The sequence below is a fragment of the Hippopotamus amphibius genome, chromosome 2 (genome assembly GCF_030028045.1).
Source record: "Hippopotamus amphibius kiboko isolate mHipAmp2 chromosome 2, mHipAmp2.hap2, whole genome shotgun sequence".
In the NCBI taxonomy this organism is placed as follows: Eukaryota; Metazoa; Chordata; class Mammalia; order Artiodactyla; family Hippopotamidae; genus Hippopotamus; species Hippopotamus amphibius.
This window is the reverse complement of record NC_080187.1, coordinates 174,266,781-174,283,800: the sequence shown is the minus strand read 5'-3', so window position 1 is coordinate 174,283,800 and position 17,020 is coordinate 174,266,781. Positions and strand designations below refer to the sequence as shown.

At 39.3% G+C, this 17,020-nt stretch overlaps 1 gene segment (V, D, J or C); it reads left to right on the top strand.

Moving 5' to 3' along the window:
- Positions 1–2,154: 2,154 nt before the first annotated feature.
- LOC130844635 (T cell receptor alpha variable 9-1-like) lies at positions 2,155–9,773 on the top strand (the record flags this gene model as incomplete). The annotated part of the segment is given in 4 exon segments: positions 2,155–2,235; positions 2,378–2,668; positions 2,737–2,789; positions 9,723–9,773. Coding segments are annotated over 4 exon segments (441 nt in total), but the record flags the coding sequence as incomplete, so codon positions are not given.
- Between the last annotated feature and the right edge of the window lie 7,247 nt (positions 9,774–17,020).

Sequence of the window (17,020 nt, the reverse complement as noted above, 5' to 3'; positions counted from 1 at the left end):
TCATTATACTCCAGAATTTCTTGTAATCAGTCTTTCTCATCCTTGCTTCATCAGCTGTTTCAATGTCTGAATATCTAATTCCCTGTATTGAATTTCTTTCTACTTAAATATTTGGCTTGTTTCTGTTTTCCTGACTGACTTTTGACTAGTACAGCTGGGTGCATGCTAAGTCCCTTAAGCAGACCTTCTGAGCTCTCAAAGTCAGGACATCTGAATAAAATCTATTATTAGCTGGTCGTTAGCCTAAGCAATTTTTGTTATTGGTCACACAGTCCTCATACATTCCACTCAAGCCTGCTGCTACAATTCCTCAATGACATTCACCTACTGTACTTATGAATTCATGGTGTGGATCATAGATTCTCTCAGAGGAATGGAGTGTTGTTACACCACAAGGGACAAGATTGCCTTGAAAAAGTAGAGGAAATCATGGAAAGTGAGACTGTTCACTCTATTTCTACTTTGACTTCAGCCAGAGTAGATTAGAGGCAAGTGCCAAAAGAATCTGGAAAACAGGAGGAAGACGCTGTTTGCTCACAGATATTTGACACAGGGTAGAAGGGAAAAGAAAGAGAGAGAAGTGCTTATGAACCTAAACTATATCTAGACCTAAATTTTCTACCGAAATCTGAAGCTTGTTACTATTTACATCTTGATGCAAGACCATGTAGCTAGCTTTTCTGAATTCACGGACAGTGAGTTTTCCAGGAGGCACATGGAAAAAGGCTTCCATGTTCTGATACAAGTTAGTAGGGCTTGATAGATGAAAGACATCATTTGCTCTAAGTCTGTCCTATGAGCATTCAGAGTTTTTTTGTTGTAAGTTGAATGGGCAAGAATAGAGAGAGTAACCCGTATTTGTTTTTGCTACTGTGACTTCAGTACTACACAAAAAGAGAATGGATTTAAAAATTTGTGAGGGTTGGAGACATTTTCCCATGCTGTCCCAAGAAGTGCTTCAATGAGACCTCGGCTGTCCTTTTAGTACAGGGTTCCTGCAAGCTATTTTGTAAATTTGTATAACACCAGCTACATTACAAGAGATTTTTAACTTCTCAGACTTTAATTCTGGAGATAATGATTTTATAAGTGTAGAGGTCTCCAATACACAGAGAGGTTTCACCCTGTCTATAAAATACTCAGTATATCAGCAGACATGTCTTTACCAGTCCTAGAAGCTGAGATTGAGATCATTACTTTGCCTTTTAAGGCAAATCCATATCATCTGAGTATCTTACCATGTGGCAATAATATTTTTGAACTATATTGGTCAATAATTTTGATAGACAAATGTATGTAGAGAGCATACTTGAGGCAATATTTCCATTAAAAGTTTAGTGTCAGAACATTTTGTCTGATGCACAAAGGTCAATTAGATTATCTGAGAATCATTAAGGGAGAAAATTTTGTCAGATAATTTTATAGTGATTCAATTACTTTAATTACTGTATTTCTTCAATGCTAAGAGATATATTTTTCACTTTTTAAGCAATATGTATGTAATGTATAATTTTCTTTTATCTTTGGAAAGCTTTTATTAAATTGTTTTCCTTATAATTATGTCTCAAAGGTGGAGCAATAAGGTATTTCCAGAAGGAGCAACTTTTCAACCAAAGATCATTCACATACTCATTCATTTATGCACTTGAAAGATATCTGTTGCCTGCTTGCTGGGTGGTTCATGTGGGAAGAGTGAAAAGAAGTATGTCTCTGCTGTCCAAAATCATCTACTAATGACTAAACATATGTTACTGATGTTCCTCTGATTTTATTGTAAAATTTAGTTATATAATGTTTCCGTGGACCACAAAGAAGCCAAAAAAGGCTAAATAAGAGCGAGTAAAAGTGAATACTTCTCAGAGATGTCATGGTATGAAGCTTGCATGTCAGGCTGTGTGCTGGAGAAAAAAATAGGCTTATGAAAAATACTGACTATTCTTTAGATTTACAAAGAACCACATTGAAAGTTAACAAGCGTCATAAGAATAAAGCCAGAAATGAAGATATAGAACTGACTTTTGAGAGAACAGGTTAGCATTCTTCTGAGTGTAGCATCTTGCCCACAAGAGGGTGCATCTTCATAAGACATATACATTTCCTGCTTAAATTCTGAGGTCACCTTCATCTGTTCACCTTAACTTTTCCTCACACTAAGCAGTCAAGACTCACGGGCAACAGAGACTCTAAGAATGAAATCTTCTCCAGGATCAGTGATTGTGCTACTCTTAATGTTTGGTAAGTAAAATGCCACATAGAGCTTAGAGTCTTTTGTTCTGCTATGGTGTTGTAATCTTTAACCACAATTTTCACTAAGGGGTAGAGCCCCACGTCATGCCAAGGTAACCAGAATCATCATTGTTAATTTTTTTTTTTTCAGGAGGAAGCAATGGAGACTCGGTGACCCAGACAGAAGGCCAAGTGACCCTCTCAGAAGGAGCTTCCCTGACTGTAAACTGCTCCTATGAAACCACACAGTACCCTGCTCTTTTCTGGTATGTCCAGTATCCCAGGAGAGGTCCACAGGTCCTCCTGAGTGCCCAGAAGGCCGATGATAAGGGAAGCAACAAAGGCTTTGAAGCCACATACCGCAGAGAATCAAAATCCTTCCACTTGGAGAAAGCCTCCGTCCAGGAGTCAGACTCGGCTGTGTACTACTGTGCTCTGAGTGACACAGTGACGGGAACTGCAGGGGGAGCTGAGCACAAACTCTGAGCAGCAGCAGGGGGCCTGGATGCTGAGTGTCTGACCTTATGATCCACTTTGGTTTAGGAACCAGGAGCTGGGCTACGGTGTTGTCACCCAACACCCACACCAGGCGCTCTTGCTGGTGTGAAAGTCCTCCAAATCAACTCTAAGAACACAGCAGAAACACAAGTAAACATGCCTCACACAAGATGCTTTAATGAGAGTCTGTCACCATAGTTCCTTAATCAGAGATGAAATTTGTGATTTTTTAAAAGTATGAAACCTCCAATGAATGAAATGGTCTATATGTTCACCCTTGCATAAAATTCTAACCCTCTGACTGCATCCCAGGTCATCTAGGGAAATATTGTATTATATTTAGAGATAAACCTATAATAGATGAGATTGCAAGTACTCAGTGTCTCTCTGACAGGCTGGGGCAAGAAGCAATGATTTCTAGAGAAGCTTCATTCCAGGAGATAACAGATTTTTAAAAATTTATTTATTTATTTATTTATTTATTTTTATTATTTATTGGCTGCGTTGGGTCTTTGTTGCTGCGTGTGGGCTTTCTCTAGTTGCGGCGAGCAGGGGCTACTCTTCATTGCGGGGCACAGGCTTCTCATTGTTGTGGCTTCTCTTATGTGGAGCATGGGCTCTAGGCGTGTGGGCTTCAGTAGTTGCAGCACATGGGGTCAGTATTGTGGCTTACGGGCTCTAGAGTGCATGTTCAGTAGTTGTGGCACACGGGCTTAGTTGCTCCATGGCATTTGGGATCTTCCCTGAGCAGGGCTTGAACCCATGTCCCCTGCATTGGCAGGTGGATTCTTAACCACTGCACCACCAGGGAAGTCCAAAAACAATAGATTCGTAAAGGAAGAAAGAAATATAAGAAAGAAAAGAGGAGAAGAGAGTCCAATATATGACCCCACATATGGAAAGTAAGGACATGTTTCTTACAGTTTATTTTGGGGGGAGTTACATGTTAGGCATATGTTGGTGTTCTCCATACAGGTTAAAGCAAAATTGTTATATTCACTATAATTAGAATAGTGCCTGCATCATAGTAAAATCTCTTCAAATATTTGTTAAGTTAATAACTGAGTAGGAAAACCCATTACTTCTAACACACAAAAGCTACCAATTTTTTCATTAAGCAAATATATTCAATAAAGAGTTATTTGTGCCTACTGAGTATCAGATCAAAATCTAAGAGACAGTACAGAGAACAGATAAAATTTGCTGCCCTATTAGAGCTTATATTCTGGTAGAGGGCTTACTCCATGTTATTACTATTCTAAGTCTTTAATGTGCATCAGATCATTTAATTCTCTCAAGATCTGTTATATATTACTATGTCCATTGCACATATGAGGATACTGAGGCACAGAAAGATTAAGTCACTTATCCACAATCACATAGGAAGTTAGTAGCAGAGCCAGGACTCAAATGCAGCTTCTCGAAGCACCTGTCGTAGGTATTAATGTAGAGTAGTTGTGTAGACATATATATAGATCACATTGCAGGTAGTAAAGAGGGGACTGGACATTAATTTAAACAGAAGTTTTGAGCAGTTATAGATCTGACTCTAAGATGGTCTTTTTGGCTTATCCCCTCACACACAAGCATGGCTCATCGAGTGGATATAATGTATATGGTACAGCCAAGTGTGGTCTATAACAAGCTGGGTGATAAACTTGAGTCTCCTTTTCATGTAGCAGAAAAAGATGTAGGCTAGAAAAGTTGGACTTGGAAGCACTTCTTGGCAGTGTACCTGATAGAGGAAGTATTAAGATGCATCTGAGAGCCTCTTAGGTGTTTTCTAGCTTAATTTTTGTTGTGGGATAGTGGAGAGTCTTAGGAAAAATAATATAAAAACTCCAACATGTATTTTCATTAGGAGTTGGATATTGGAATAGGAGGAAGAGTTATTTTTTAGTTCATCTGGGATTCATGTTGGGACTGTAGAAGGGATACAAATTGGTCAGCATAAGGACTGGATGAGCAATCTCTTAGGTATGACATTTGCCTTTTACTAATTCGTGACTTGAGGTACAATAAATTTCACATATTTAAAGTGAACAAGTTGATCTGTCTTAACATATTATATACCTATGAAACTATCACCACAATCAAGGTAATGAACTTTTCCACCATCCCCAGAAGGTTCTTTTGCACTTTACAATCCATCCCTCCCTCCATCATGGACCTCAGAAAGTCACCTACTTGTTGCTATAGATTACTTTGCGTGGATTTAGGTATACTGCTTTATCAATGATTTTCTGTGTGACCCATCTTTTTTGTTCTCTCTTCCCTTTTTTTTCTTGATTTTTTGGTTACTTTAATACTTTAAAAATACTTTTTAATACTTTTTCTAGCGATTACAGCATACATGCCTACTATTCAGAGTTTAGTGAGAGTTAATATTGTACTGTTTCATGGAAAATGTGGAAATCTTGCAGAATATGTCTCTTTATCCACCACTACTGGAGTTTGTTACAGTTGTTCATATATATTACATCTACATAGATTGAAAACATCATAGTAGAATGTTATAACTTTTGCTTTAAATAGTTGTATGCATTTTAAAGCTTAAAGGAAGAATAAGTAAGAAGTCTTATATTTATCAGCTATTTTCCATTGTTGGTGTCCTTCCTTCATTTGTGAAGGTGCAATTTTCTCTAATACCAGGGAGTTTTTCTCTGATGCTCTGTCTGACATGATATATTTCCCTTCAACCTTGAAAAACTTAAGCAATTCTTCTAGACGAGGTCTGCTGGCAACTATATTTTTCAGTTGTCCTTCAACTTAAAATATCTTTATTTTACCTTTATTTAGGAAAGATTTTCCAATGTATCTGTAATTTTATGTTGATTTTTTTTTTTGAACTTTAAAGGCATTATTTGACTCTCTCCATCTTTCAGTGTCTCCGTGTGTTGTGATTAGAAATCCACGTTCATGGGACTTCCTAGGCGGTGCAGTGGGTAAGAATCTGCCTGCCAATGCAGGGGACATAGGTTCGATCCCTGCCCCAGGAAGATACCACATGCCGCGGAGCAACTAAGCCCGTGCGCCACAACTATTGAGCCTGCACTCTAGAGCCCGTGAGCCACAACTATTGAGTCCGTGTGCCGCAACTACTGAAGCCCACATGCCTAGAGCCCGTGCTCTGCAACGAGAAGCCCACACACCACAACGAAGAGTAGCCCCCGCTCCACACAACTAGAGAAAGCCCGTGTGCAGCAACAAAGACCAAACACAACCAATAAAATAAATAAATAAATTAAATAAATTAAAAGAAAAAGAAATCCATGGTCATTAAAATAATTGTTCCCCAATATAATATATTGTTTTATTTTCTAGCTGCAATATGTATCTTTTCTCTAAGCAATATATTTATATATGTTTTTTCCATGCATCATATATTATATTATTATAAAGTCTTTGGTTGTCAGCAGTTTAATTATGTTGTGTTTAGGTGTAATTTTCTTTGATTTTTATCCTGTTTGGAGTTTGCTAAGTTTTTTGAAGTTGTAAATTTATGTTTTTCATCAAATTTGGAAAGTTTTTGGCCATTCTTTCTTCAAATATTATTCCTATTCCAGTCACTTTCTCTTCTTCTGGGACTCCAATTACATATACTTTATACCATTTGATGTTGTCCCACAGGTATCCAGGGCTCTGTCCATATTTTGTTTCATTTTTTTTCTTCTCCTTAAGTTTTGATCAGGGTTTCTCAACTTTGGCACTATTAATATTTGTGCCAAATAGTTTTGTATTCACGGGGGTGGGGGGGGTGGGGGGGGTGGTGCTGTCCCATGAATTGTAGGATTTCTAGAAGTACCACTGGCCTCAATTCACTAGTGGCCAGTAGCACTCCATCCCCATGTTGTGGTGGCTAAAACTGTGTCCAGATTTGTGAAATGACTCCTTGGTGGAAGCAAAAGCAGCCTTGATTGTTAATCACTTTGATAATTTATACTGATCAATTTTCAAGTTCATTTGCTCTTCTAAATGTCATCTTCATTCTGCTATTTCATCCTTACTTTGAGATTTTATTTCATGTATTATATTTTTCAGTCCTAAAATTTCCATTAACTTCTTTTCGTAGTCTCTATTTCTTTGTTGAGAATTCCTATGTTCTTATTCATTTCAAGTGTGCTTTCTTTTACTTCATGGAATATAATTAAAAGAGTTGCTTTACTTCTTTTTCTAGAATTTTAGTTATCTTGACATTTGCATCTGTTGATTATCTTCCACTTAGTCACTTTTTCTGATCCTTTGTGTGCTGAATACTTTTGGAATGCTCTTAAACATTTTAAATGTTATGTTATGTAAACAAAAAAAAATCCTCTGAAGAACATTTTAGCAGGAAATTGACCGATTTTGTTTCAGAGTGTAAGTTTAGTATCTCCTTTTGTGAGTGGTGGCTCAAATCTCTGTTCAGTTCTCTAATGTGTACTGTGTTGGTTGGGGTCTTTCCCAACCATGTATAGCTCAGGGATTAGTCTGAAACTTCTTTGGGCAGGTCAAATCTCAGGCCAGGTCCTGAAACCACTGCTGTATTGGTTTGAGTCTGCCCTGCAGGTATGCCACTGAGGGGCTTGTGTGAGACTTGGACAGCGGTTCAACTCTCTGTTCAGTTACCTGAGCTTTGCTCTTCTGGTTTGGATCTGCCCCGTGTGTATGGAGCTGTGGGCTGAGCCTGGGACTAATGAATTTAGTCTTCATGTCTCTCCTCTGGGTGTCCCTACTTCAGCCCAGCCCGCAGGACAAAAGATTGTATTTCCTTCAGTTTTAGCTTCCCATGTCATTGCTGCCCTGCCCTTGGAGGCCTGTGATCAGAGCAAAACCAAAAGAAAGAGGAGAGAATGTGAAATTTACCCTTATGAAGCTTGCTTCTCCAGTTTTTGACTCCTCTACACAGCCTGTCTGCTTTTGCATAATTTTTAGAGCCCACAGGTAGTAATCTTCTGTATTTTGTTCAGTTTTTACTTGTAATCAGTGGAAGTGATGAAGTCAAGGTATCTTAAAGCTATTTCTTTTTTAAAAAATTTATTTTTGGAGAAAAGATGGCAGCAAAGTAGAGAGATATGGAGTGCATCCCTCTCCACAGATGCATTGGGAATGCACGGAAGGACGCAGTAATTCCCACAGAGAACCAGCTGAACACCAGCAGACGGCCTCGGACACCAGAAAGGACTGCGGGGAGCCCGACATAGCTGGTAGGGAGGCATCTACGACGGCTCAACGAGGGTGAAGCGGTGGAGCTGTGGCAGACGGGAGGGAGTGAGAAACATACGGAGGGTCCGCAGCGCAGCTCAGCGTTCCCTGACCGAGACATCGATCTGCGGCTGAACGGAGGGTCCAGGAGTGGGAGCGTGGGAACCGGAGAGCTGGTTCAGGGTGAGAAACATTGTTGCCGGTAGGGTGACGGACCGAGAGGACAGGAGGGAGGAGGTCTGTGGAGAGGAGTGCCCGTCGCTGAGAGCTGCCCGGCCATGATGGTGGCTGGAGGCTGCAGGCTCACGGGCAGGGGGGAGGAGCCGCGCACTTAGCCTCTCTCTCTCTTTCGGCGCCTCTGCAACAGGCAGTGGAGAGACGCCCGCAGGCCAACTAAGGCGCTCAGGGATAACAAGCACCCTCAGGCCCTCGGGTGGGGCTAGATTAAAACCCCTTGCAACACCAGCAGCAGGAAGGCTGCTGAGAGAAAAAAAAAAAAAAAACAACAACAGCAACAACAACAACAAAAACCCGAGAGAGGCCCAACTCTAAGACTTTCTGTTTACGCATGAGCCACCAGCGTCCCTCTGCATCAGGCACCTCCAAGCCCGACTGAAACAACAGTGCGCCACTGCTCACTCACTCCCAGGAGAAGGAGCCACTATTGTACCCTCTCCCTCCCCACACACCGAGGCTTACAGACGAACAATAAAGGAAGCTCTGCTGGTCACAGAATAATGCAAAAAAACCCAAGGCAAGGAGAAGGACACTTACAGCTGAGACGCTAAGGAAACAGAAATAGTAGTATCAATACCTATTGAACTGGTCCATTCTGGGATCAGTTTTGGAGTTTTTTTTTTTTTTCTTTTCCTTTTTCTCTCTCTCTCTCTTTTTTTTTTTTTTCATTATTAAATACGATCTTAGCCCTAAGGGATCTACAAGTTTTATAACATAATTTTTTAATGATATTTTTTATTCTTTTTGCCTTTTTATATACTTCTATATCTAGCTAAGTTTTTGGTAGTACGGACAATATATCTCTCATACTTTCCTTTCATCCCTATCTTTTATACATTTCTATTCCTTTCTTTTTTTTTCCATATTTCCAACCACATTATGCTCTTCTGTTCCCCTTTCTTCCAGCCATTTTAAGTTTATTTTATCTTAACATACTTATAAGCAACACTATCGGTCTGCTCAGACTCCTTGCTCTGTTCTCCAGATGACGCAGTGCCTTGGTATTTAATATTAGGCTTTTGTCTTTATCTTAGTTCTTAGTACAGTTGTCTAATTACATTCTGAGAGTCTCCATTCTCTCTGGTGGTACTCTGGCTCTTTTCTATATTTGATCCTAGCTTACAAAATCTCCCTGGATTAATGTTTGTATGTGTCAGGTGTTATTTGTTTGTTTGTTTGCTTTTGCTTTTGTCTCTGATTTGTTCTGTTTCAGTTGTCAATTTCTGTTGGGTTTCTCTTTGAATATCTGATAGCACACTGGGGTTCTGTCAGGTTTTTCTAGAGCCTTATGTCCTAACGGATTCAGTAATGGTGTGTCTTATACATGTATGTGTTTCCTAGACTTAATATTCGTTTAATCCAATACTTGGACATTAGTCTGAGGCTTGGACAGTCTTCTATAAACACCTCTATCGCCAGGACAAGCAACCCCAAAAGTTTGGACAACCATGAGGAAACAAAGAAACACCATGCAGGCAAAGGAGCAGGAAAAAAACCCACAAGATCAAATAAATGAGGAGGAAATAGGAAAAATGCCTGAAAAAGAATTCTGAGTAATGATAGTAAAAATGATACAAAATCTCGATAACAAAATAGAGAAAGTACAAGAAACAGTTCATAAGAACTCAGAAAAACAAACAGCAATGGATAACAAAATAACTGAAATTAAAAATACTCTAGATGCTATAACCAGCAGAATGACTGAGGCAGAAGAACGAATAAGTGAGTTGGAAGATAGAATGGGGGAAATAAATGCCACAGAGCAGGAAAAAGAAAAAAGAATAAAAAGATTAGAAGACAGTCTCAGAGACCTCAGTGATAACATTAAGCGTACCAACATTCGAATCATAGGCATCCCAGAAGAAGAAGAAAACAAGAAAGGGTCTGAGAAAGTATTTGAAGAGGTTATAGTGGAAAACTTCCCCAACATGGCAAAGGAAATAATTAACCAAGTCCAAGAAGCACAGAGAGTCCCATACAGAATAAACCCAAGGAGAAATACACCAAGGCACATATTAATCAAACTAATGACAATTAAACACAAAGAAAAAATATTAAAAGCAGCAAGAGAAAAGCAACAAACAACATATAAGGGAAAACCCATAAGGATAACAGCTGACCTTTCTACAGAAACTCTGCAGGCCAGAAGGGAATGGCAGGATATACGGAAAGTCCTGAAAGAGAGAAACCTACAGCCAAGAATACTCTACCCAGCAAGAATCTCATTCAGATTTGAGGGAGAAATCAAAAGCTTTCCAGACAAGCAAAAGTTCAGAGAATTCAGCACCACCAAACCAGCCTTACAACAAGTGCTAAAGGAACTTCTCTAAGTAGCAAACACAAGAAAAGGAAAACACCTACAAATATAAACCCAAAACAATTCAGAAAATGGTAATTGGAACACACATGTCAATAATCACTTTAAATGTAAATGGATTAAATGCTCCAAGCAAAAGACACAGACTGGCTGAATGGATACAAAAACAAGACCCTTCTATATGCTGCCTACAAGAAACCCACTTCAGACCAAGGGATACATATAGACTGAAAGAAAAGAGATGGAAAAAGATATTCCATGCAAATGGAAGTCAAAAGAAAGCTGGAGTAGCAATACTCATATCAGACAAATTAGACTTGAAAGTAAAGACTATTAGAAGAGACAAGGAAGGACACTACATAATGATCAAGGGATCCATTCAAGAAGAACATAACACAATGGTAAATATCTATGCCCCCAATATAGGAGCACCTCAATACATAAGGCAAATGCTAACAGCTATAAAAGGGGACATCGACAGGAACACAATAATAGTGGGAGACTTGAACACCCCACTTACGTCAAAGGACGGATCATCCAAACAGAAAATAAATAAAGACACACAAGCTTTAAATGACACATTAGACCATCTCGACTTAATTGATATTTATAGGACATTCCATCCAAAAACGACAGACTACACTTCCTTCTCAAGTGCACATGGAACATTTTCCAGGATAGATCACATCTTGGGTCACAAATCAAACCTCGGCAAATTCAAGAAAATTGAAATCATATCAAGCATCTTCTCAGACCACAACGCCATGAGACTAGATATCAATTACAGGAAAAAAACTGCAAAAAATACAAACACATGGAGGCTAAACAATTCACTCCTAAACAACCAAGGAATCACTAAAGAAATCAAAGAGGAAATCAAAAAATATCTAGAAACAAATGACAACGAAAACACAACAACCCAAAATCTATGGGACGCAGCAAAAGCAGTTCTAAGAGGGAAGTTTATAGCAATACAGTCCTACCTTAAGAAACAAGAAAATGATCAAATAAACAACCTAACCTTACACCTCAAACAACTAGAGAAAGAAGAACAAAGAAACCCCAAAGTGAGCAGAAGGAAAGAAATCATAAAGATCAGAGCAGAAATAAATGAAAAAGAAAGGAAAGAAACCATAAGAAAAATAAATAAAACTAAAAGCTGGTTCTTTGAGAAGATTAACAAAATTGATAAACCATTAGCCAGACTCATCAAGAAAAAAAGGGAGAAGATGCAAATTAACAGAATTAGAAATGAAAAAGGAGAAGTAACAACGGACACCTCAGAAATACAAAACATCATGAGAGACTACTACAAGCAACTATATGCCAATCAATTGGATAACCTGGAAAAAATGGATACATTCTTAGAAAAATATAATCTTCCAAGACTGAACCAGGAAGAAATAGAAACCATGAACAGACCAATCACAAGTACGGAAATTGAGGCAGTGATTAAAAATCTCCCAACACACAAAAGCCCAGGACCAGATGGGTTCACGGGCGAATTCTATCAAACATTTCGAGAAGAGTTAACACCTATCCTTCTCAAACTCTTCCAAAATATTGCAGAAGGTGGAACACTCCCAAACTCATTCTACGAGGCTACCATCACCCTGATACCAAAACCAGGGAAAGATGTCACAAAAAAAGAAAACTACAGACCAATATCACTGATGAATATAGATGCAAAAATCCTCAACAAAATACTAGCGAACAGACTCCAATAGCACATTAAAAAAATCATACACCATGATCAAGTGGGGTTTATCCCTGGGATACAAGGATTCTTCAATATACACAAATCAATCAATGTGATACATCATATCGACAACTTGAAGGATAAAAACTATATGATCATTTCAATAGATGCAGAAAAAGCTTTTGACAAAGTTCAACATCCATTTATGATAAAAGCTCTCCAGAAAATGGGCATAGAAGGAAATTATCTCAACATAATAAAAGCCATATATGACAAACCAAAAGCCAACATTGTTCTCAATGGAGAAAAACTGGAAGAATTCCCTCTAAGAACAGGAACAAGACAAGGGTGTCCACTCTCACCACTATTATTCAACATAGTTTTGGAAGTTTTAGCCACAGCAATCAGAGAAGAAAAAGAAATCAAAGGAATCCACATTGGAAAAGAAGAAGTAAAATTGTCACTCTTTGCAGATGACATGATATTATATATAGAAAACCCTAAAGACTCTACCAGAAAACTGCTAGCACTCATTGATGAGTTTAGTAAAGTAGCAGGATACAAAATTAATGCACAGAAATCTCTTGCATTCCTATACACTAACAACGGAAGAGCAGAAAGAGAAATTAAGGAAACTCTCCCATTCACCATTGCAACCAAAAGAATAAAATACCTAGGAATAAACCTGCCTAAGGAGGCAAAAGATCCGTATGCAGAAAACTTTAAGACATTGATGAAAGAAATCAAAGACAACACAAACAGATGGAGGGACATACCATGTTCCTGGATTGGAAGAATCAACATCGTGAAAATGTCTGTACTACCCAAAGCAATTTATAGATTCAATGCAATCCCGATCAAATTACCAATGGCATTTTTCACAGAACTAGAGCAAGAAATCTTACGATTTGTATGGAAACGCAAAAGACCCTGAATAGCCAAAGCAATCTTGAGAAGGAAAAATGGAGTTGGTGGAATCAGGCTTCCTGACTTCAAACTATACTACAAGGCCATAGTGATCAAGACAGTATGGTACTGGCACAAAAATAGAAAGGAAGATCAATGGAATAGAATAGAGAACTCAGAAGTAAGCCCAAACACATATGGGCACCTTATCTTTGACAAAGGAGGCACGAGTATACAATGGAAAAAAGACAGCCTCTTCAATAAGTGGTGCTGGGCAAACTGGACAGCAACATGTAAAAGAATGAAATTAGAACACTTGCTAACACCATACACAAAAATAAACTCCAAATGGATTAAAGACCTACATGTAAGGCCAGACACTATAAAACTCCTAGAGGAAAACATAGGCAGAACACTCTATGACATATATCAAAGCAAGATCCTTTTTGACCCACCTCCTAGAATAAAGGAAATAAAATCAAGAATAAACAAATGGGACCTCATGAAACTGAAAAGCTTTTGCACAGTGAAAGAAACCATAAATAAGACTAAAAGGCAACCCTCAGAATGGGAAAAAATAATTGCCTATGAAACAATGGACAAAGGATTAACCTCCAAAATATACAAGCAGCTCATGCAGCTTAATACCAAAAAAGCAAATAACCCAATCCACAAATGGGCGGAAGACCTAAATAGACATTTCTCCAAAGAAGACATACAGATGGCCAACAAACACATGAAAAGATGCTCAACATCACTAATCATCAGAGAAATGCAAGTCAAAGCCACAATGAGGTATCACCTCACACCAGTCAGAATGGCCATCATCACAAAGTCCGGAAACCACAAATGTTGGAGAGGGTGTGGAGAAAAGGGAACTCTCCTGCACTGTTGGTGGGACTGTCAGTTGGTACAGCCACTATGGAAAACAATTTGGAGGTTCCTTCAAAAACTACAAATAGAACTACCATATGATCCAGTAATCCCACTCCTGGGCATATACCCAAAGAAAACCATAATCCCAAAAGAAACGTGTACCATAATGTTTATTGCAGCACTATTCACAATAGCCAGGATATGGAAGCAACCTAAATGCCCATCAACAAATGAATGGATACAGAAGATGTGGCATATATATACAATGGAATGTTCCTCAGCTATAAAAAGGGATGAGATGGAGCTATATGTAATGAGGTGGATAGAACTACAATCTGTCATACAGAGTGAAGTCAGTCAGAAAGAGAAAGACAAATATTGTATGCTAACTCACATATACGGAATCTAAAAATGGTACTGATGAACTCAGTGACAAGAACAAGGATGCAGATACAGAGAATGGACTGGAGAACTTGAGGTATGGGAGGGGGCGGGGGGTGAAGGGGAAACTGAGACGAAGCGAGAGAGTAGCACAGACATATATATACTACCAACTGTAAAATAGTCAGTGGGAAGTTGTATAACAAAGGGAGTCCACCTGGAGGATGGAAGATGTCTTAGAGGACTGGGTTAGGGAGGGTGGCGGGGGACTCGGGGCGGGGGGAGTCAAGGAAGGGAGGGAATACGGGGATATGTGTATAAAAACAGATGATTGAACCTGGTGTACCCCCCAAAAAAAAATTTAAAAAAAATTTATTCTTATTTTTTGGTTGTGTTGAACTTTCATTGCTGTGCGCGGGCTTTATCTAGTTGAGGCGAGTAGGGGCTACTCTTCGTTGCGGTGCACGGGTTTCTCATTGCAGTGGCTTCTCTTGTGGAGCACGGACTCTAGGTATGCGGGCTTCAGTAGTTGTGGCACGTGGGCTCAGTAGTTGTGGCTCATGGGCTCTAGAGCTCAGGCTCAGTAGTTGTGGCACTCGGTCTTAGTTGATTTGTGACATGTGGGATCTTCTCGGACCAGGGCTCGAACCCGTGTCCCCTGTATTGGCAGGCATATTCTTAACCACTGTGCCACCAGGGAAGTCCCAAAGCTATTTCTTATTCTACTAAGTTCCTGCATTAACTTCAGTTTCTCCATAACTTTCATCAAGAATGACTATTTGCCATTTTCCCCTACTATTATTTTTATTATCCTCCTTTAGTTAATCTCCTTCAGTTTTTATATTTTCAAATGTGCTTTTCTCATCAAGATAATTTGACCATCTGATTAAGGTATTGATTTTTGGGTCTTTCACCTCTCGTTTTCCAAATTAATGAAATATTCTCTCTGGTGCTGGAAAATGAGAATACTGCTTGCTTTTCCCCCTCCATGCTTTAAGTACTATAATTTTTTCTAAAATTTAAATATTCCAAATTTTGCATCAGTTCCCAAGAGCATGATAAGGCATGAGCAACTATTGAAAGACTATGTCTTTTCAGTACCTAAAACAGAGCTGTTTTGTGTCCAGTTTTCTCTTCCTTTCCATATTTCTTAATGTCTTCCTTTTTTGCTTGTTTTTAGTGGACCATGGTTTTTGGTGTTCTGGGCTGTCTGTGAAGACTCTTTAATGTTTCTGGCAATCAATATATTTCTTAGAGTCCTGTCAATATCTTTAAAGCAGAATATCCTATGCCTTATCTTACTCTTCTTCAACTATGAGATGTTGCTTCTACCACCATAGACAGTTGGAGAATTTCTTTGCATTCTTCCAGTGCAGAGGAAACAGCACTTTTCCAAGGCATCAAACAATCCTGCGGACTTCGACTTTGTGCATGTTGGGTTTTGCTTTGAGAAGAGTTAGAATGACTACTAGCCTGAAAGCCAGCAGGAATTCCTCCTCATAGCTTATTTTTTAACTATGTTTTTTTTTAAATTAATTAATTAATTTATTTTTTATTTTTTTGGGGGGTACACCAAGTTCAATCATCTGCTTTTATACACATACCTCCCTTCCTTGACTCCCCCCCCTCGAGTCCCCCCCACCCTCCCTGCCCCAGTCCTCTAAGGCTTCTTCCATCCTTGAGGTGGACTCCCTTTGTTATACAACAACTTCCCACTGACTATCTATTTTACAGTTGGTAGTATATATATGTCTGTGCTACTCTCTCGCTTCGTCTCAGTTTCCCCTGTTTTTTTTTTTCTGTCCTAACTTTAATTCTCAATATCATCCCATCTACTTTCTGTATTCTGGAAGTATGTGTAAATCTCTCATCTCTAGATGATCCCTAATTTTTTTTGTTTTTTACTCTTATGGATTTTGGTTTATTCTTTTTTATATTTCTATTCTTTTAGTTAAGAGGAAACTTGGTAGAGATGAGTGGTGAATATACAGCACTGAAAATCAGATGTCCACACTTATAGACTACAAATTCACAAATTTACAGATTATTAAATCCTCTACATGAAAGTTAATCCTGACAGGAAGGAAAACGTGAATGAAAAACCCAAGGAGAGGACTGGGCTCTTGCTCCTGGAATCAAAGAAAAGAAGTGTGGGAAGACATTCTGGAACCTTTTTGAAACATTGAAAATGTTGAAGTATGTGGGCCGAGCGATGGGATTCAGAATGTCCTGCTTGAGCAGTGGAGGAGCTGAGGGTGCGGGGCGTGGAGACTAATATCACCCTGTTTGGCCCTGAGGGATGGCTGGTTAGCCAAAGACGGGTAAGATTCCTCAGAGGAGGAACAACCTAAGACAGGCACAGTCGCAGAGGGGCCAACACGGGTGGGGCACAGACCCCCAATATCTGAGAGAGGTCTCCTGCCCCCAGGGCTGTTTTGCTCTCCACACCCAGCTCAAATCCACACCTGCTCAGCTCGGACCCAGGAGGCAAACAAGGATCATTGCCCCAGTCATGTGAGGCCTTTGATTGTTTATGAGTGTAACCTGAGAATGATAGCCCACGAACTCAATAAAAGCAACCTGGGATGAGTCAGCAGGGCTCTTGATCCTAGAGGTCTTGAGTCCCCCGGTCCCATCTTTCTCTTCTGTGTCTGTGTCTTCTTCAAGCTTGCGGCACCCGTCACTCACCTCGAGTC